The sequence below is a fragment of the Zerene cesonia genome, chromosome 16 (assembly GCF_012273895.1).
Source record: "Zerene cesonia ecotype Mississippi chromosome 16, Zerene_cesonia_1.1, whole genome shotgun sequence".
Classification (NCBI taxonomy): Eukaryota; Metazoa; Arthropoda; class Insecta; order Lepidoptera; family Pieridae; genus Zerene; species Zerene cesonia.
Window position 1 is genome coordinate 8,589,691 of NC_052117.1, and position 21,326 is coordinate 8,611,016.

At 34.5% G+C, this 21,326-nt stretch overlaps 3 protein-coding genes across 4 annotated transcripts in view; 2 read left to right on the top strand and 1 right to left on the bottom strand.

Moving 5' to 3' along the window:
* Positions 1-2,028, top strand: part of LOC119832988 (echinoderm microtubule-associated protein-like 2) — a 63,767-nt gene extending 61,739 nt beyond the window's left edge. For both annotated transcript variants that reach the window (XM_038356837.1, XM_038356836.1), the window contains one exon: positions 156-2,028. In XM_038356837.1, coding sequence (XP_038212765.1) covers positions 156-281 — 126 coding nt within the window. In that variant the 3' untranslated portion in view covers positions 282-2,028. The remainder of the gene's footprint in view (positions 1-155) is intronic.
* A 523-nt stretch (positions 2,029-2,551) lies between these two features.
* LOC119832970 (mitochondrial import inner membrane translocase subunit TIM44) lies at positions 2,552-6,847 on the bottom strand. Its single transcript, XM_038356809.1, has 7 exons — positions 6,696-6,847; positions 6,517-6,612; positions 6,132-6,435; positions 4,908-5,014; positions 4,471-4,560; positions 3,750-3,872; positions 2,552-3,539 (listed from the first exon to the last, which is right to left on the bottom strand). The coding sequence occupies exons 1-7, from the start codon at positions 6,696-6,698 to the stop codon at positions 2,952-2,954; spliced, it is 1,311 nt and encodes a 436-aa protein (XP_038212737.1). The 5' UTR covers positions 6,699-6,847; the 3' UTR covers positions 2,552-2,951.
* A 366-nt stretch (positions 6,848-7,213) lies between these two features.
* The window catches only part of LOC119833074 (eukaryotic translation initiation factor 5), a gene marked incomplete at its 3' end in the record, with an annotated part of 22,709 nt that continues 8,596 nt past the window's right edge, over positions 7,214-21,326 (top strand). Inside the window, exons 1-3 of the mRNA XM_038356947.1 lie at positions 7,214-7,512; positions 7,721-7,844; positions 20,735-20,840. The remainder of the gene's footprint in view (positions 7,513-7,720; positions 7,845-20,734; positions 20,841-21,326) is intronic.

Below are 21,326 nucleotides of genomic sequence, written 5' to 3' on the forward strand. Positions count from 1 at the left end.
AAAGTAATAAATGTTATTTGCAGTTAACAATTTTCTTTTTTCTTTATTACAATATTTATGGCAAGACTAGGTAATTACCTATGTACATACAGCTCAAAATTACTACTTTATATATATATATAGATGACTCAATTTAATAATCTGTTTATTTCCAGTCTCTCTGCCACCAATATGGCGGCCATTCGTCCCACGTCACGAGCGTGCGTTTCCTACCGGATGACTCCAGACTCATTTCCGGTGGAGGTCTCGATACAAGTATCATGCAATGGATCGTCGATTAAGTGCTGCCAGAACAAGTGTACTGGCAACATTGCTACACGGATAACTGGCAATGGATTGACTGGAAGAAAAAAAATTATCGGAGTGAATACAAGCATGGCGTAATGGATAGTTGATTTAGTGTTGCCAGAACACTTTCAATGTGTACTGGCAATATTGCTACATGAAACAACAGGCAACTTTGAAAGGATTGATCAACATCAACTGGCAACACTGAATCTATTACCTTTCACGGACTTACTAAAACAGGAAGAAATTGTCAGGAAGAACACGACTTCATCTTTATGCATCTGACAATCCTAAATTTGATGTTTTTAATAAATGTTACCAAAAATTAAGAGATAATTGGCAACAAAAATTTATCTGGCCTAATTTGTATCTAGTAACATTTGAGTGCTGTCAAAATTAACATATGATATTGTGCAGCTATGTGTCTTTCATTGTAATAATTGTTATATTTTGAAACAGGACTATTATCATAGAACGTCAATTGTATCGCATAGTGCTAAAATAAAAAAAAGCATTGCAGCATGTGAAATTCACAATGAACAAATTAAACTTAATAGAAGTTGACGTAATTTATAATAACCAAAACAAATTGAATAATGGAGAAAACATTTCTTAAAATAAAACACAGTTATTTATTAACTCGATTCTACCAAATGGCCGAAATTTGATATTATTTTATCTTCTGGACCAATATTCAATCTTTATACTGAAAAATACACTAAATAATATGTATTTATGCACATTTAATACTTGTCTTTTGTCGACTTTGACTACGACATTGAAATAAAATTTTAGATATAGTATTATTAAAATCTTATAATCGATATTCGTTTGTTATTTATGTGCGTACAAAGTAGTTAATCGAATATATTTAATTAATCGGTCTAAATCCACACTGTAATTAATATAATTGGTGTTTATTCTATGTAACCGTTTTAGGGTAATAAAAATTGCGCTTCAGAGCTTATTATAAATAAAATTTACGGAAGCAAATCACTTGTATTGATGATTTTTATTGTTATGTTCACTTAAGTTATTCGTGAACTTTGCTTCCTTCTTATTTTATGTTGACGGTACTGCGAACCGTCCATATAACTAACGATATGTTTTTTTATTGAATATTGGAACATTAGTACAGTTAGCTAATTAATTTCGAGTACAAATTAATTTTTTGTCTGTTTTGTGGTTGTGATATTATGTTTCGTATTGTTTCTCGCAAAGGGTTGATAATCCGTCGAATTGATTTCCTACAGATAAATAAGAAAATTATTTACATTAGCAACACTGAATAATATAGTATTTTTACACTTGCAACTCTACGAATATTGTCAATTGTGATTTGAGCTTTTTGAGTGTATTTTTCTTAATGCATAATATTTGTAGCACTTTTGTCTGTTTTATTTAGAATAAGATTTACAAATTAGAATATTATTCTTTGTATTAATTAAGTTTTATGTGATTTATGGAAAACGAATTGCACTGCTGGTGTGTTATTGGCGTTAATAAAGTTATTTATTTTTAAGTTTTCCATGGATCAGGTTTTATAATTAAGTGGCAACATTCCTTATTTTTAGCATTTCTTTGTAACCTAGTCACGGTTGGTTCATTTCATCTTAATTATTGTAACTCTCATTGCGTAGTATAAGCACTAATATTGTATTTTTCTGTATATATACAAACATATATGATGGGTTTGTCCGTCTTTTGAATGTGCCTCTAATAAATACAATGTTTACTGAATATTTGTTTAATTTATATCTACATTACGATTAATGCAAAGTGCCTTACAGAAGTTATTGAAAGACTGATTGAACAATTACAGGAGACTAAGAACACAGAGTAATTTACCTTACCCTCTTAATTACTTAAATCTCTTAACATATTTAAGAATTAAACTGCCTGATGCAGTTGTCTACTAGTCTGTATCTCGAATGAGAATCACGCAAAAACTACTGAACGGATTTTGACGAAACTTGGTATGGTTATAGCATCCACACCGAGGAAGGATCTTATTTACTTACATCCTGTAAATCGATGCGATATCTGAGGGGGGAGGGGTGAAAGTCAATCTAAGTATTTATTGACAGCGGCAAACGAAGTCGCGGTTACAGCTAGTCTTTAACAATTTCACTGCTGATCCAGAAACTTTGTTCATCCTTTAAAACTTTTCGACATATCGTTATAAAGATACGTACAGTTCTTTAGGAGGTCAAACGGGAAAATACAAATACATTTCTTAACCAAAACAATTTATTAACAGAAAATACATATAAAACGAACAGTTTATAAATATAAACATAAATTGTTTTTCTAAACATTGCATTGGTAGCTTGGGTTTTTGGGTAGTGTTAATATGAAAATATATGGATATCTTCTTACGAGAAATCTTGGCTACGTTCTGTCGGTCAATTAATTTTATTTTATAATATAACAATTTTTACAGCGGAGTGAGCATATTATGGCAATTATACACTTATTCGATCTTCCTTATACTTACAGCAATATTTACTGCCGTTTATAGTACTTCAGATGGCGATATTCTATCAGCTTATAGAACTTTTACTAAATAAATTATCTCTGTCCGTAAAACAGCAACACAGGGGGAATTAATAAGTTTGTATTGATAGCAACACAGAATCATTCTACAGTCTATGAATGGTCTACTATATCAATTGTTCTACACTATTTGCTGATAATTCGAGCAGCCTCCAGGCCGCTTTGGGGTTCATCTCTTGCGGGTCCCTGCACAGCACCCACGCATAGTTGACCCTCATCACCTTATCCGGACTCCCTTCTATCACGTTATTCTTCGCGTCTCGCACGCACATGATTTGTTGCGATTGGAATGTGAGCACCAACACCGGACCTTGGTCCATCATCTTGCCCATAACCAGCTCAATATTTTCAATGTCTAGAATTTTCGAGTCCAGCCGGTAGCCCAGCTGCTTGCACTGGGTTATCGGAGTGGCCAGGATGTTGTAGACTCCCTCGTAACACCAGTCCTTCAGGATCTCCAAGTCACCTCGGACCATCGCTTCCAGAATGTTCGGTATGATGTCGTTCGCGCAGTCTTCCAGAAACTTCTGTGCGGTGAAGTTGGGGTCGATTTTGCATATTTCCGTGAGTGTTTTCGATAGCTCGGTCTTTTCGAAGAGGTTTCCGAACAGGCTGCCGACCTTTTCAGTGACGAAACGGGCGCCGCGTACCACGGGGTTCTCGGATTCTTCGTAGCGAATTTTCCAGTCTAATACCTGAAATATTCAATTTGCTAATAAATATGATTAGCACAACAAATGCAAGTTATTCTGAACTAAATAACTGGACTTCGACATGAAAATAAAAATAATTTTGTAAATTCAACTTTTTTCCTCGTTATTCCTGAAAGCCATTTAGTTACAACTAGTTCTAACTAGGTAAAAGGTGTTCAAACGAAAAACCTGTTTCGACTGCAGCATACATACCTTGTTCACATACTGGTTGTTATTTTTGAAGTCCTCCCACTGCTGGTAGAACTTCGAGTCCTTGTGCAGTTCGACGCCGACCGTTTCCGTATCCGGGGCAAACGTCCTCTCTTCTTCCGCCACCTGAGCAAAACGATACAATATTTATTTTTTTATTGCACACTTGCTGTTCGCCCCGGCTTTGCTCGTGGTATATATACAGACTATGTCACTCAGTGAAGTTGCAGCTTTCTAATCGTGAAAGAAATTTTAAAATCGGTTGAGTAGTTTTTAAGTTTATCCATTACAAATAAACAAACAATCAAAAATACAAATTCTTCCTCTTTATAATATTAGTGTGGAGAGTGTAGATAAAACAAAATATAGACAAGAAATTGATACTGCAATGATAGCACACGGGGCAGTCTTGTCACGGAGTGATTTCTACCAGGCAACCATTGGTAGAAGTTAAAAATAATTTCTATTAATATTATATTATCTAAAAGCTTCGGCAAAAGTAATAAAACATACAGACAGGCATTATATGCTTAAATGTATGTTAAATCTCAATCCCAATGTTGAATACATTTTAGTTTGAATTCCTTCGCTTTTATTTTAATTATTTAATAATAATAATAAACAATAAACAATATTTATGTTTATTTTTCTGTTTGCATGTGTGTTCATAAGAATAAATGCTCTCTTTCTTTTACCATGTGAGTAATAAAATAAATAAGCTAACCTCAACACGTTTCCTGAGCGACGCAGGCGAAGTATACACACGACCCTCGAGACCTCGTGGCGACATTTCGTTCTTCACAACTTCTGTAGCCTGCGATGTCATAAATAATAATAAATATAAAAATAGTAGCTGTTAGAATAAGTTGAGAGAAAAGAAACTCTTTTCGTTAGAATAAGTTGAGAAACTCTTCGGGTATATCAAGACACACCGACGCACGCACATAGACGCACACACACATACGCTGTGTGTGTGTAGTTAGAGACTTCTAACTTATTGATTTTGAGAAACTTAAAAGTTTTTAAAGTAAAAATTATGCAAGTTTTTAAAGTGTTTAGATAGGCAATGGTAGACCAAATCCGAAACTGAAGAATAAACGTAAATGGCGACAGTGGCATTATAAAATTTGTCTTTATATAGAACATTTTTTTTTTTATTACCTGTGAAATGGTCCTGAAAGCAGTTGTCTGTCCAAGCTTCTGACTTTTATCGGCAAAGCTCTCCGCAGCACCCTTTGCTGTCTTCGAAATATCTTCTGTAAACTTTCCTATAAGATTCAGTAATATTATAAGAATGGTATTCAATATTGTAATAATAATTTAAGGCTTATTGTTCTTAATAATAATCCTATTACAACATACTTGTGCATAATGGGTACATACTTGTTAAAGTATTCTATTTTAATTTTACTCAATAGCTTCAGAATGAACGGGGAGGGAGAGGAGGGGGGAGGTAATTTTTTTCACACATTCATGCCCATTTAATTGACTCAACCTAAAGCCCAAATCTCGAAAAAGGGGACACAAGTAAAACCACACACTACTATGTATATATATATATATATAATAACAACTTTATGATGCTACAGGTTGAGTTTACATTTGGTAGAACTTTCTGATTGGCAACATAGCACTCTTACACTAATGCACTACCCACTATAAAGAGCAGGTGGTCTTTGTTGCAAGGAGGCGGCAACATTATATAAAAGGGAATACAAAAAAGATTCAATGTAAAAGACAATAGTGGATCATCTATTTGATAAAATCATAATAAATTGACCTTTGTACTTTAAAGTAAATCTTGAAGAAATGCAAAAGTATAAATTTAAAAACAGTATGGGTTAATTTGATTTACAATTTTGCATTTTTATTATACTAGCAGGCAGTCCTGCTTCATCTACAGTACATATAAAGCCTGATCAAATACACATTCAACTGTAACAGAGTTTTAAAATTGGTCCCTTAGTTCTTCAAATTAGTGTGCTCAAACAAAAAAACTTTTCTGCTTATTTTATTAATATGGATTGAATGTTATATATGTGATTGTGAATGATGGATTACTTCAATGAAAATTATTAAGTCATGCATTGCCATAATTATAGCTAAGTTTGTTTTCATCAACCTTAGGGTAACAAAAGTACTAAAATCTATAGTTTGTGGTAATAAATTCTATGACATTTGTTATTTAAAAATTTTAATTCGAACTTATCTAATCCAGGACTAGAAGCAATTAACAGCATCAACTTCTAGTAATTGTTTTAGCAATGATTTATGTTTTAGCATTGATTTATGTTTATACATTACTGGTGTTTTCTAATGTCAATTAAAACTAGAAACATCAGTTGTAGACATTTTTTTGATAAATAAAGATTGAAACATTCTTACCAGCTTTTTTGGCAATATCCGTTTTGCTGGCCTCTTCAAATACATGCCCAACCTTTCCCTTAATTCCTTCCAATGTCTCTTTCAACACCTCTGAGCTTTTAGAAGCCTCTGACTCTACAGCGTGGAACTTTTTTCTCGCCGCCTGCAGGGCTTCTGAATTTTCCAACTTCTGAGCTTCTTCCCTGAATTTTTTTATATTCTCTTTCATTTCCTTATTTTTCGCTATGTCTTCTTTTATGTTTTCTATGATAGACGAGAAAAATCCTTTGCGAGCTGAGTAGTGGCGGCATTCTTGAACCGTATACTATAATAATACAGCACAAATATGAGGAAATGTTGAACTAAGGACGATGATGTAAAGATAAAATTGCTTGTGAAAATATACCTGGTCTGATTTAACACTAAGTACAGCTGGCTTAAAATTCACTGGTACTGCGCTTTTCCAACGTGCAGGACTATATAATACTTGCCGACATGAGTGCTGTAATTCAAAAAACAAATTGAAACTTCTAACATACATAACCTCCACTTCAATATACATTAATTCAATATTATGAATATTACCATGGTTGAGCTTTTTGTTTATGTATTTCTGAATGAACAATTATATTTTGTTGTTCACTTTTCTCCTTTAAAATATAGTCAGGAAATAAAAATACAATAAATTCATACAGGCTCCATAACCAAATTTTATAACCTGACAAACTGATAACTGAAATGACATTTGACATAAAATTTGACGTCTCTGGAATTGTCTTTGTACAAGAAAAAGGAAAAGTTTAAATGATAGCTATGGATGCAAGGTTAGTTAAGGTACATTGTTTTAATTTGTTAATTTTAAAAACACATCTATTAATGTATCTTGTTATAAAATAATGTGTTTATATGTTTGTATTAGGTATTCTACAAAACTGTAAATTAATGAAGAGGTATGAATTAAAAAATATACATTTGTTCAATGTTTACATAGACAATAAAAAGTTTGAAAGCTTCCGGTTATCATTTTTATTTTTAATTGTTGTTAATAATACTTGGCGTTATAAAATTTACTTGTATATTCACGAGACTTTCGAAATCAAAAAATTAGCAATGTTATATAGATTTCATCAAAATTATTCAGTTATAAAACATGTGATGTTATTTGTTTCTCATTCAAAAAAGTGTTCATTTCCGGTGTGAATGTAGTTTCAGAAACATATGAAAGTGTGCATTTTCATTTATTTTCTGTCGTCATTTTTAGCCACGGTATCGTGTGCGCGTTTGTAAAATTGCAGATTCGTTTTATGTTCGTTCTTAACTGGTTCCGAACCGTGGTGTACACACGCGTTTCGTGATTATTACGTGGATTCGGGACTTGCCAGGCGCATCGTCATAGGGGAAGGTATATAACTACACAATATCGAATATCTTCAGTCCATATTTAAGTACTTATATAGGTACATAGGTGTTAGGAAGTAGATACCACGTTTTCGCCAGCTGGTGCGTACGTTTCGGCTTAATAGTTTAGATGGAATAGCCTAAAATTTACGTTGTACTGTGATAGAATTGTGCTGAGAGTGTACGGTGAAGTTAATATTGCATTGTGGCAGGTTGGTGTGGCCGACTCGCAATTTCCTGGTGCAAGTTTCGCCGAAGGATCAACAATTAATCCCATCAGTGAGCTCTCGTCCAGTGGGGCGCTACCGTTTTATATGACTTTAGCAAGATTTACAGGTGAGCTATTTTAATAAGCTGCCAATCGATAATTTTTCAGGTTAACTTTGGCCCACATTTAACCCGTGTTTCCAATTAAAAATTTAAATTCCTCTATCAAAATGACTTCTTGTAATGAGATATGTGTTTGTTCAATAAAAATAGCTTTAATTTTTTTTTCAATTAAGCATTGTCAGTCATTAAAAACCACTTAAAATGTTTTTAAAGTACCAATCACTGCATTACAGTATTACAATACTGCACTGATAAATAAACCCACCCAGTAATGCTCTCAGGATTTCTTACATGAAACTTGTATGAATTACTAAATAAATACAGCATAATAAATGCAAAGAATCAGTAACTCATATATCATTCAAACACTAGCACTCTTTTAAACAATAAATTATTTCTTTAATGCGAATCACACATTAAGGGAATCCTTTTCAAAATTTATTAGCCAATTTTCTGGCTCAAAATGATCAAGTATCTTTGTAATGGATGATTATTTGATGATAATCTATTACTAATGGAACATCCCCGCTTCGGCCTCAGTATGTAGTATCCCTATGTAGTATCTGAGGAAATGCTGAGTGTTGTAATAACAACACTCAGCATTTCCTCAGATGAGCACGTTCAAACAAACAAAGTTTTCTCAGTCTAGCAAAGGTATCACAAGCAGCTGGAAGATTATAAAACATGTTAGCAAAATTTTGTGTACTCTGTATAAATTCTGCCCAAACTTGTAATTCACTAATACAGGTTATTGCTCAATCAATTATAGGCTTTGTCATTCTTGGTATCTTACTAACACATTAGGACCAGCTGATCATCGTGGCTCTTCATGGGTTTGATTTTCATGTTGTTATTGGAAGATTTGATTAATGAACCAGGGATCTTATGTAGACTCTTTTAGAAACTAAAGACTCAATGCTTTTTAAATGCTACTTATTCACAGTCACCTCTCTAGAAAGCTTGTTGCAAAGTGTTGTAATATTAACATAAGAAAAAAATTTGTTTCAAAAAAACTTATATAAAATCTAACAAAAAAATATGCTATATAGGATCTTAAATTTAATTTTTAGTTTTATAGCATTGAAATGCTTTATAAATTAGAAATTTTGAAAGAATAGAAAAAATTTGATCACGAGGCAGGATATATAGGAGGGATATATAGGATCTTGCTAAGAAGAATATTTGAGGAAAATATTGTTTGAGAATGTAATTGCCTTAATATAGTTTGTTTACCCATGTATTCCATATGAATGGAAATTTAATAATTTAATTTCATTGTATGCAAAAGCGGGCTACTGAGTTGGTGGTTCGCCTGATGGTAAGCAATCACCACTGCCCATGATAATATGCAGAGGGCCTCTGTAAATGCATTGCCATTAGAGATTTGCAAATGATTGGATTAAAAAAGGTATATTCTTTTTAAAGCTTTAGCCCCCCTACTCTATGAAAAATACTTCTATAGGTGTGGACACCTTCACCAGTGCAAGCTGGCCCAATTCCTGTGGGAGTTCTAGCATTATGTCTAGTCCCTTTTCTTTTTATTTCATTCTCATGGCTCAGCATAATATTGCAGTAAAGTTAATTTTATTAATATGCTCCAAATAAAAAAATGTCCTGTGCCTTAGACATTATATAAAATCAAGTAAAATACAAATACAGCATTCCCCAACATCGATATATAGTTTCTACTCAAGTTAGTGTAGTCTCTCAACTGAGTGGCCGTAAAATAAAACACATCTGACTGCACCCAAATTAAATCACATGAAAAAACATTATTCCCCAGCAACCACGTACCATATAAAAATTACACAAACGATACGTTCTCGATTGTCGCAATGCGGATTATTTTGTTACTGCACATATAACATATAAGTTAGTTTATCTATATTATTTTCCTCTGTCGGTTATTACGCGATACAACTTTCATAATATTACGTTACGCGTTGTTAAAGCCTTAATCTACGTCGACTGCCTTCCTTGTAATAAGAGCATTGCTTTGGAATGACTTATGTTGATCTAACGACTAATTAATAATGCAGAATATTTGTATGGAAATTTAATTTTTATCCAAATTGCATTAAACGAATTACGAAATGAACCAATGCTAAATGCCAAGCCAATGAACGTACTTATAACATTTTAATAGCTCTAGAAGACTGGCTTAGACGGGACTTTAATTAAACCGCATATTCTGATAAGGCATTTATTGGAAACTAATCTGAAATTAATTATGCTCTTTGACCATCTAGTGATTGAAGCGATACCACTCGTCACGACTAATTGAACAAAAGTGCAGTCGTTAATGGAAAAATCTAGATTTTCCTCTGTAAATTTTATGGGAATTATGGTGCAGTCATCCGTGAAAAAATCGAGATATTTATTGGTTTTACCACTGTAAACTTATGGGAAAACTAAAATAAATATTAGGTTAATTTTTGTTATATTTCTCATCACTAGTACCGATTGCATACTTATGCTAGGTTTCATACCACTGCAATATAAAATTTATGAGTCATTGAACGTTTTGCAGTCTGGATGTCTAACGCACATCGCAGCCTCCACGGCGATCGATAGTCATTTCACAGTGAGTTGCGATATAGGATTACCTCTTCCATTAGGCCGCGTTGGAGTGGAAATTCTTTATTGAATCGGAGCCTGTGAGATTTAATTTTGTCCTCTAGCGGGAGTATGATTGATTTTATATCCCTTTACATACATATATGGCATACATTAGCGACTATGCTACCTGCCTACTGTCGTTTTGTACATTTATTTTATAATAAACTCGTTGACTTTCTAATTTGTTTATTTGACGCTTTGCTTACAACAACTCACACAATCTGCATAGATTATTACTTTTTTTTAATATGCACGTTTAAACGAGCGATGGAAATTATTATAGAAATGGAACAGTAAGCTTATGTTTCAACATATCCGAACAAAAAGCTAGCGAGTTGAAAAGAATTTTTTTAAATCGGTTTAGTTGATCTAGAGTTTACCTACTTGTAACGTCACACGTAATCAATCGTTCATAAACTTCCCTCTAAATAATGCTTTACTTTATATGTATAAAATTCTGAAGCTCTAAAGGAATATAAAACGGTGTAAAAAAATAAATACAAACCTAGTAGGTACACTTTTAAACGAATTTGAGTTAAAACAAAAGCGTTGGTAACTAGTTAATTTCTACACGCGCACCTTTATAATAATAAAACGTTATCATCATTAATTATAAAATGTGACCTCCATCCGCATGTTTGATGTACTTAATACGTCAGCATTTTTGTACCTAAAAAAAAAACTTGCCGATTATTTTCTAACGTTTTTTACCGTTTGCACGTTGATAGTTGCAGGCCACGGTGGCCGCATTTATTTTTAGCTCTGTTTCTTATCACGGTTTGTGTGGCTGGACTGATACGTCATCCGATTATTTTCAACGGCAACTGTAAAATTAGTTTGATCTTTATATTTATCATCTTTGTATGCATCAGTGTCTGTCGAGAGCGGCTTGCCTATAACTATCATACTAAATTATACTTAGGTCGCGTGATGCTGACATCAAAGTAATGCTAACCTAATTCTAGGAATCTAGGCTACAACATATCTGGGTGTAAAATTCCGGCAATCGATTTAAAAGTTTCTCTTTGTAGAGTAAAGTTTACTTCGGTCTCCATTTGAAGAAAACTCAAATGCCTTAATATACCTATATACTCGCGGGCCTATACGCTATGTATCGTACTACAACTAATTTGTCATTGGTTTGATTTGTCGTCAACAAGATCAGTCTAAAAATTTAAAGCTTAAAGCTTAATGGTTTCCAATCCGGATGAGTTACAATACCAACCACGACCATTTCGTAACGTTTCGTAATATGCAATGAAATTATCATAAGGTTTCTGTCTTACATCATTATTGAAGGGTGTGTTTGTGTGTGTGGGTTACTGTCCCTAGTGACTGACCTAATTCAAAGTTAGAATGAAACATCTTGTTCCAAAGGTCCTTTAATTATTGAATCTCACAATACACTACACGATCAACCAAGTATCATAGCCACTATCGCAACATCGCCTCGACCGACGTTGCGAGCGTATTTCGCCGAAACAATGTTATGTCACTGAGGTCAACGCACTCGCCTTTCTCGTCTAGCACACAAACCTCATTCCACCCCCTCCCGGCCCCGCTCGCGGATGATTGATCGACGGACGCTGGCCATTTTTCATTACGAGAATCGTACTGATATAATCTGGTAGCGATGGGTTTGTCTGGATGAGACTGGAGTAGGCACCGATTGGTTTAGAGCAAAATTCAATTTTAAAAGAGCATTTTTTGTATTAACATGCATTAATTTGCACTTAAGATACTGAGATAGTTCTCATCCAACAGATATTATGTTAGTGTGTCTTTATGATTGTGCGTTTGTTTGGTGTAAACACAATTCGCTCAGTCTGTGTTCTGCATCTCGTCTGTGTGCGCAAATTTGTGAAGTTCTACCGAGAACTCAGGGTTGATGGATTCTAACGGAAAAACGCTTTTAATGGTCCTTGCAATGCAAGGGATTATTTATATCCAATAAATGTATTTTATATTAAACCATTATAGCAATGACTGAACATGATATCGGAAATGGTAGTCAAATGTGCGAGCTTTCAACGCTGTCCCAATAGTAAAGATTAATACAATGATATCGCAATGTCCGATAACATTTGATAGCACTGAGCAAATGTTCGGGTGACGGTGGCGCGACGCTCGAGAGATTTGCTTAGCGTAGTCTGTAGCTACTGTAGGTACATTCACTTGCTATGTAACACACTTGACATTCACACAATTTGTACGGTCCTGCGAGCAGACACATTTTATGTAATAGCTACAACGATTCGAACATAGATAACTAACAGGTAACTTGAGGTTGTTTTTGATCATTCGAATGCACAAAAATAATTTAACCTTATTTAGTTTTGTCCCTATGTAAATTACAAACGGGTCTTTACTACATAAATTTGCTTTACAGACTCGATAAATTATTCAGGCCAAGTAAGTACCCTAATTGAGATATAATTATGTCAAAACTATGAACAATTGTACAAATATGTCAGAGATATAATATATCTCATCGCTTACGTTGTAACTACTAACAATGTTTCAATGTTCCTTCTGATATGAATTATCAGTGCAGTATTTGCCTCGGGCAGCTACAATATTGTCAACGATTTGTATGTATACAGTGTCATCGGGAAAAGAAAGAATTGAGGTCGACTATCCATTTATATTAATTTTTTTTTCATTACTAGTAAATATTTGACGAGTCGATAAAGAATTTATAAATGATTTAGCTTATAGCAAAGGTCAAAGAATATATAAGAATCAGTCCAGTTTACCCTGCGATTAGCGCGTTCAAGCATACAAACAAACAAATTGTTTAGCTTTATATACATATTTACAGAAATAGAATGGATTCATAAATTGTCTTCAATGGGTATACGCAGTGCTTTTAACCTTATTGCTGATTTGCTAACTATTGTTCTCATAGTAGCAACGTATACATATACTAATGGATCAAAGATTGGGATTTCTTTCCTTCGTGACTCGGCTAAAATTTCCGCAATGATTGATTACATCCGTCCATCATAAATAAACTAATAGCCCTTGTAGACAAACGTTAGATTAACTTCGGAAAGTACGAGATGCTCTATTGAAAATTGCATTAATAGCACGCCTTGTTTGTCTGATGAATCATTGCACGATCAAACGATATATCCGATGACCGCGTTGCTTGAACCAGTTGTAATTTTTAATCAATTTCTATTAGGCCATTGTTGAATCTGGGCACAAAAATATTGCATTCGGTTTAGTAGAGCGGAATTCAGCGCGCGACCCATTTGACCCTATGCCGGCCGTAACTTTGCGATTCGCGCACGGTTCAACGACCTCGGCTTTCGAATGCTGTGCTTGTTTATTATAATATACATATAATAAAGTGTTGCATCTATGTCTTCAACTACAATAAAACAACAAATCTCAACTGTGTCATGGATTCGATTCGATTCGATTCGATTTTTTACGACTTAGCTTAAAGATAGTAGTGTCATTTTGAAACGGTAGCTTGTCTTGTAACGGTTAAAAAGATCAAAACTGTTAGCTGAGCTGAGTAATTAATAATGCCATGTTAAAAAAACACACCCCACTCACAGTTTCAATCGAAATATCCCTTTACGTGCATAAACATACTCGCGAAACGCGTACCCTGCATGGCAATGCACGTATCGGCAAGATCTAGCCATCATGCATCTTCTTTCTCACTGAGTGAGTCACTTGGGAAAAACTTCAAGGCCTAACAATGCAGCATTTTATGTGGGCCTTCTGCATACACGTGTAGATATCGCCAAATAATCTTCAGCTTTTTTATAGACCGGACTCAATTTGTTTTGCTTAATTTTAGCAGCGATAAAGTTTATTGTGCCACTGCACTAATAGGCAATGACGAAACTATAGACTAAAGTTTCGAGACCTTACAAAATAAACGACTAGGTAATTATTAGCCTTTTTTGATGAAATTATTTTTAAATGAGTTTTCAGCGAGTATTCAATAGATTAGCGATAAGTTGCCTATGCAAGCAAATATGCTGTGTCAATTGTATACAAAGGATGATTAATTCATTACTTTCGTCGTCAGAAATCAAAACTACTAACTATATTCTCAATTATATACAGACGTTAATTTGTTATAATAATAGTTGAATATATTCGCGAAACCGGTTAACCTAATTAAATGGAGCTAGACGAAGCTCTTACGCATATTTAATAAAACTTGCGGTCAAACAAAGCAAAGCATCTGAAAGGAGCTGAAGGCTCTACTTACTCAGAAAATGATGAATGAATGATGCAGTCCATCAGTCCATATGCATACTGCACGACGTTAACAGAGTTTACGAAATTGAAATGACTCGTGGAACTAAGACTTGATACTGAATTGACGTATTTTTTAAATTTATGTGCGTATTACGGTATGAATTAAAAAGAATAAGAGTTGAGGGCTGCTTAGTACTTCTATTAGATTGTTAACGGCTGATAATTAGATTGATATTGTTTTCATTTCATTCAAAAATTAACTTTCGAAACTATTTCGAACATGGTTTCCAAGAGTCTTAATAATTATTTAATGTAAATTTTGTTGTGTACATAAAGGTCCTTTCAGCTTGTTAGGTATCCCACTCTGGCTGTGGTATATATAGAGCGATTTTTTGAATCGTCACTCAACCTGGCAGGCTCTAGCGGCAATCGATAGCACGGCGCACGCGCGGTCGCCTACGCTAACCCTTCCCACTTCCCGGCTAGCGTGTCCTGGGGAGCCTGGATGCGGAATGATGGCATCGAACGTTTTCGATTTCTAGAATGTTCTCGTCGATTCGCTTTACGCTATTTTTGTACCGTCTTATCGTGACCTACAATTGTGTTTACATGTTAATGATCTATAAATATTTGTAATTTTTGTAACTTTTTCTTTAATTAATCATCCTTGTTACAATGTTTTTTAAATTAAATGCCAAAAAAATATTTTTCTATAACTTTTATCGTTAGGATGATGGTGCACTTATATAGTAGGTACATTATCATATTAGCGGTTTCTCGTACAGTTTTATTTCATTTACGTTCGCGTTATCGGAACGGCTTTTTAATAAAAAAAAAACGGTTGTAAAATATTTCCACTTTAATTGATTAGCATGAAATCGATTCGTGGTGATATGATTTCTTTAGCAACGGTAATGTTTTTATGTGTTTTCGTGTGTCGCGTGTTGCATTTTGTTAGTTTCCCACTGTTTTATGAGATTGAAGTCAACGTACGCGCCAAAATTTATTCTTATAATAATTATAAAAAATATATATTTACTGTTGGCTGTACGGCGCTCGTTTACATGCAAACATAATATCACACTAATACTACCAACCTCAGCATTAACTAAACTAATTATTACATTTGTTAATAAAAGTTGTATTATAAAATTGTACAATGTAAATACTGCTGGTATAATATCAACGTTCATTTAGTCACACTTAATAACCGAATATCGTTCGTATCCATACTATTATCTATTGTAAACGTCTTATAACAATATGACAAAAGCTTATAACTTTGTATGAACATGTAGTCTTCAGATGTACTGAGTACATGAAAGTAAGCTTGACGCGATCGCCGGGGCTATCCATGTTTTTTTATCATGCTACTGCTACTGCGTGTGGCAATTGTTTTAGCGTTGTTTCCTCGGTCGCCTCCGTCGATCGCCGCGTTAAAGGGCTCGATTAGCTGATGCCCGTGAAGCGAATGCACCTTGACACGTATGGTGCGAGTGAAACGTCAATCACGTCTCGTTATCGTTCCAAGAGCGATACTAGACGCGATAGCGAGCTATGGTTTCGTTTGTCGATGCGTGTCGCACTGTTTTTGCGATAAATAACTGATCCCCAGAACTTGTCTGTTCCTGAGAACAGTTTTGTATTTTTTCTTTTGATCTAAGTCTGCTGGGAAAGGAGTGTTCTACTTTTGCGCCTGCTTTTTGTTGCAAGGAAAATTATTGCATGGAACGTTTCTTTTTTTTTCATTTGTGTTTTCGTTCTATTTGTTTGTATTTGTTGGTCTCTTAAACTGATATTCGATACGAGCTCCACCCGCTCGATTCTTCTGTATTTAGGACTTAGGCTTCAAACAATCTTTGTACCAAATTTCATCCGAAACGGTTCAGTGGTTCAGGCTCGAAGAGGGGATAGACAGTTAATTTCGCATTTATAATATTTGTAGGGGTTGTGATAAATTTTAGAGAAGCTGGCTCTGTCATTTGACTTCTTTTGATGCTAAATAGAAATATTAATTTCAACTAAATATGTTTTAAGCCTACTACATCGGCACAGTGACACATATTTTATTGTTCATGTGCTGACAATGGAAATTATAAGCAAGCGTGTATTGTCAATAACGTGTAACTAGCGGAAGCCGATGTCAGGAGTGTGCCGGATGTTGGGATACTCGTAATATGAATATCGTTAGACAATGATGACATCGACATCGATTTGTTTGAAGTTGAAAAACGTTAGAAAAGTATCCGAGCATCTCCCTAAAATGTTTACTGGTAATTCGTCGGATTCTTAGTGTAACTATAGAGCATTTTATGAGCCCTTAAATTTACCATATTTTTTGTCCATGTATAACCCGGTTTTTTGTGGTAATTAATTAGTTTAATATTTAGTGACATATACCAACTATTACAATTTACAATCAACATATAAAATGCTATAAAAAGCTTTGCATCACAAATAGATAAGGGTGTTATGATAGTACAAGTCGATTGTAATTAGTACAGTGTATTTTTACAGTTTGATTGTTCTTCATTATCGTATTACAACTATTGAGCGGAGTGTTATTTTTATATTTTTATCCTAATCATTTGCATGTCACATTAAAATTAAATCAACAAAAATATGGAATTATTTGAACACTATCTGAATTCCACTTTGAAAAGAGCTGCCTCGTTTGTCTCTATTGTTTTAAGTTTTTCTTTGTTTCTTATGATATTTTTGTTACGTTTGTATACTATAGTCTTAATTATATTTATGCTTTAATTGTACTTTTTTGCGTGTTATTTCTTGTTTATTGGACTCCCATAAATATTTTCTTTTTCTTTCTTCCAAAATTCTATACTTTTTTTAGTGATCGTTTCGCTAGTTTAGTATGTAATTGCAGTCGCCTTATCTTGTTTCAACTGCATTATTTATACCGTACCGGCTCGTGCGTGCACCTTAGGAGCAATTTACTATGCTATATAATCTCACGCGATGCCCATCGTGTTAACACTTTAACTGGCTGTGTATTTAGTTTTTAATATACTGTATTCTCACTTCACTTGGTAATCAATGAATTTGAAATGTAGATGGAACACATCATTTTTTTATAATGTTTAAACGGCTTTGCTTAACTCAATTTAATTGCTATAGGCAGGTAGGTATACTTGTCCAAATACATTCTTATAAATTGACAAAACTCACGATATTTTTATGTAAATTAATGATTTTAATGTAACATTCTCTATTGAATCACTGGCAGTATTACAAAATTATATTAGGATTATTTTAAGAAAAATAAAAAATTACTCATACAAATATATACACGTTGCCTATTTCTCTGCCCTGACTATTAATACATCACCACACTATATATAAAGATATATTTCAACTAAAACGTGTAACATGAGATATCATTTAATGAATGGGAGTCGATAGAATTCTGTAACAAGGGCGTAATTGCTTTGTTTTACCATTCGATCGAGCCACTGCGGACGCGGAGACTTCCTGTAGCTACGTTGTTGTGATGTAAGAATGCGATACAACCGTCGGATAGCGTTGCATTGACATCCATGGAATGCACTGTAATGAGAAATTGGAGATATGTTTGTGATACAATGATAATTTTGCCTACAACGTGTATGTGGTAGTGTGAAGGCGTTGTTGACGACACGTGAATGACGATTGGCGATTGGCGATTGGATTGGAGCATAAAGGCATTTTTATTGCCCTGGTACGATGGAAGTGATCGGAAATTTAAAAACTAATATATATGTTATATGTATTTAGCAGCTAATCTAATTTACTATTTGTATCTAAGTAGTTGGCGATTTGTGATCATTTAATTCAAACTACTATATAAATTTAAGAACTATTGCTTTGTACTTAGTTATTTTAATTCTTTCGATGCTAAACATTACAAATATATCTCAGGTAATTCTTAGAATAATGAATTTTCTCATGAGATTCTAAAATTCATCCGAGTAACATTTGATTATAGTGTTCATAGCATGATATATTATAAAGTTTATCGACACTGTAGCTGGACCCCTGCATTGGCCGCGTATTTAACATTTTTGTCGCAAAATAGGGAATTTAACCGCAATGCGGCAACCCCTAGACGCGAGGTCATCATGTCACCACTCAGCTCGAGTGTTCTTTGTATTAAAAGTTTAAACTTAACCCGTGCTATTCGAAAGTGAAATTGATATTTTTCCCTTTTTCACAACATTCCACAATAGGAGACCATTGGAAACGTGTAGTACTAGCGGTCCGAACCGGCTTCGGTCATGGTACATGTCCAATTGTGAATGAACTTTTGCAATCGGTCCAGTAATTGATGAGATTGATGCGTTCTAACTAACACTATTCAGCTTAATATTATTAGCATTAGAAGTGTAGATTATATGATTAACATTTGACTGAATAAAACTATCCTTCTTGTAGAAAATATTTCATAAATAAGTTACGACGAGATTTGTTTTGTTATCAGCTACTTCCTTTTACTCGTCATTATCGCGCCGACGGTGACGTAGTTGCTAATAAAAAGTTCAACGTCTGCTGACGTCACAGAAGCATATACACTAAGTTATCCGCCTCCGCCTTGAAATACTGCTTACGTATGATTTGTCTATATTTCAACACCGTTTAGTTAATCCGTGCAATGTACTAAGGAATCATTTAAAGTAAAACAGGGTTGTAATCTACTCCCAGCAGCGTACGAGCGAAGAAGCGATAGTTAGACGGACTCTGTCCGGAAGATATAAATCTCCAGCTCTGAATACAAGGCAACCGAAAGTAATATACCATTTTACGACAACGCCGTTGTATGTGTGTGTGTGCGTGTTGTACATTCATGTTGGCCAATGAACATACGGCGTACCAAGGACGCTGCTTGCTATGTGCGCAATCTTCGCCGTTGTGTTTCCGTCGCGATTTTTTTCACGGCAATTTCAATTTTACCGTTTTCGTATTAAGCGCCGAATTGCCCATATTCCTATCCTTATGGAAGTTACACGTGGTGTTGTTGTGAACTTGCAAGTTTCAAGAAGGGAGAGGGGGGGGGGGGGGGGGGTTCACTGCCAGTTTACATTGACCACTTGCCACATGCGTGAGCGATAGTGACGGAGTGGATTTTAAGTAAGTCCGTGTTGTATTATTTTGGCGCGTTCACGTGGCCCTGACATTTGATACGTACACAACGTTTGCTCGCATCGTTGTATTATAGCATATTATTGAGCGTGGCTGGGGAATAAAACGCTTACTAAAATTTATGTTATCGCCGAAGCACGACGAATACGGTACGGCGGTAAAATTGAAGCCGTATGAATTCAATTTAATGGAAAACGTGAGATGATATGGTAGCTTTAATGTGCCATTGTATGTTGGTAATTATTATCGAACATTCGTTTAAGGTAGTCTATATACCTATATGTATGCCCAATATGCCTAGTATGCCTAATATGCCTAATATGATGAAAATTTAAGTAAAAAGTTCCTAGTAAAAACATGGGGCGCTCATGTAACAAACAATATTTGATTCACAAAACAACTTACAAACGTTTACATATTGGCTTATTCGTATAAAAGTAATAAATAAATCGTGATAACTTATATTTGCCGGTATTACTATGATTACGTCAATTTGGACAGCGATAAAATGGTTACCAAACATGAAATAGATAAACTACACTATGACGAATTTTTTTTTATATTTACTTATTTATTACAGGAGCTGGACTCTGCTTTCCAAAAAATTTCATTTGTGCCTATTTGTTTAGAACAGATAATATTATTAATTAGCTTTCCAGCCGCGGTTTTGTCCGTGTAGTCAATGGAAATTTGTATTGGAGTAAAATGTTTCACCACAGCGCTAGTAGCCCATGTCTTTCTCCAGCCAAACTATAACCAAACAAAATAATCATATCAAAAAATTGCTCAGATTCGACGTGAAACAAAAGGCAAACTAATAAACCTATTAATTTATAATATTAGTAAGGGTGCTTGGTTCATACACTGAGGCTGACATCAACTAAACATTATTGACCGCTTGCGTGATCTCGTTCCAGAGACTACAGTACAGTGCGAGGAGAGTGGTCGGTGTGTCGTCGCGAGCAAGGCCGGCTGCCGACGAGCGTGCATGACGCTTCACATAACGAGCAATACTGCCCGCAGGTTAGATACGTAAGCAGAACATGTGCATATGGTTTATAGTCCCCCCCCCCCTCCCTCTGAACAGCTACGAAATTACCATCAGAAACCTGACTTAGGGGTCAGGTCATCTTCATGTATTTTCTCGTTCTTTTTTATCCGTAGCAATTATTTATCATGGCTATTGGATAAAGCGAGTTATGCAACTTAAAGTACAAAATAAATTATCCCTTTAAAATTTATAAAATAAACTATACCAGCGTTTACTTGTTGATTAAAATGTAAGGCAACATGAATTCTACACGAATCATGATTTTAAAAAAGTATTTATTAAGATTCTATTTTATAAAAAATTACTACATATATTGTAGCTAAAGCTAAGTCTGCTTTATTCATATTTACCACTAGACATAAATATTAAAAGTAACTAAAAAAAAAAAGCGAGAGAGTAAAACGCGACCGTATTCGCCGGTTGCGTCGAGTAGCCGCGACGCTATATGTTGCAGAAGA

What these genes read in the sequence shown, in the direction of transcription:
- LOC119832970 (XM_038356809.1), bottom strand. An exon ending in CTTTCAGGACCATTTCACAG is followed by an intron (nt 4,561 to 4,907) that starts GTAATAAAAAAA and finishes ATGACATCGCAG; the next exon opens with GCTACAGAAGTTGTGAAGAA. An exon ending in ACAACCAGTATGTGAACAAG is followed by an intron (nt 3,540 to 3,749) that starts GTATGTATGCTG and finishes TGAATATTTCAG; the next exon opens with GTATTAGACTGGAAAATTCG.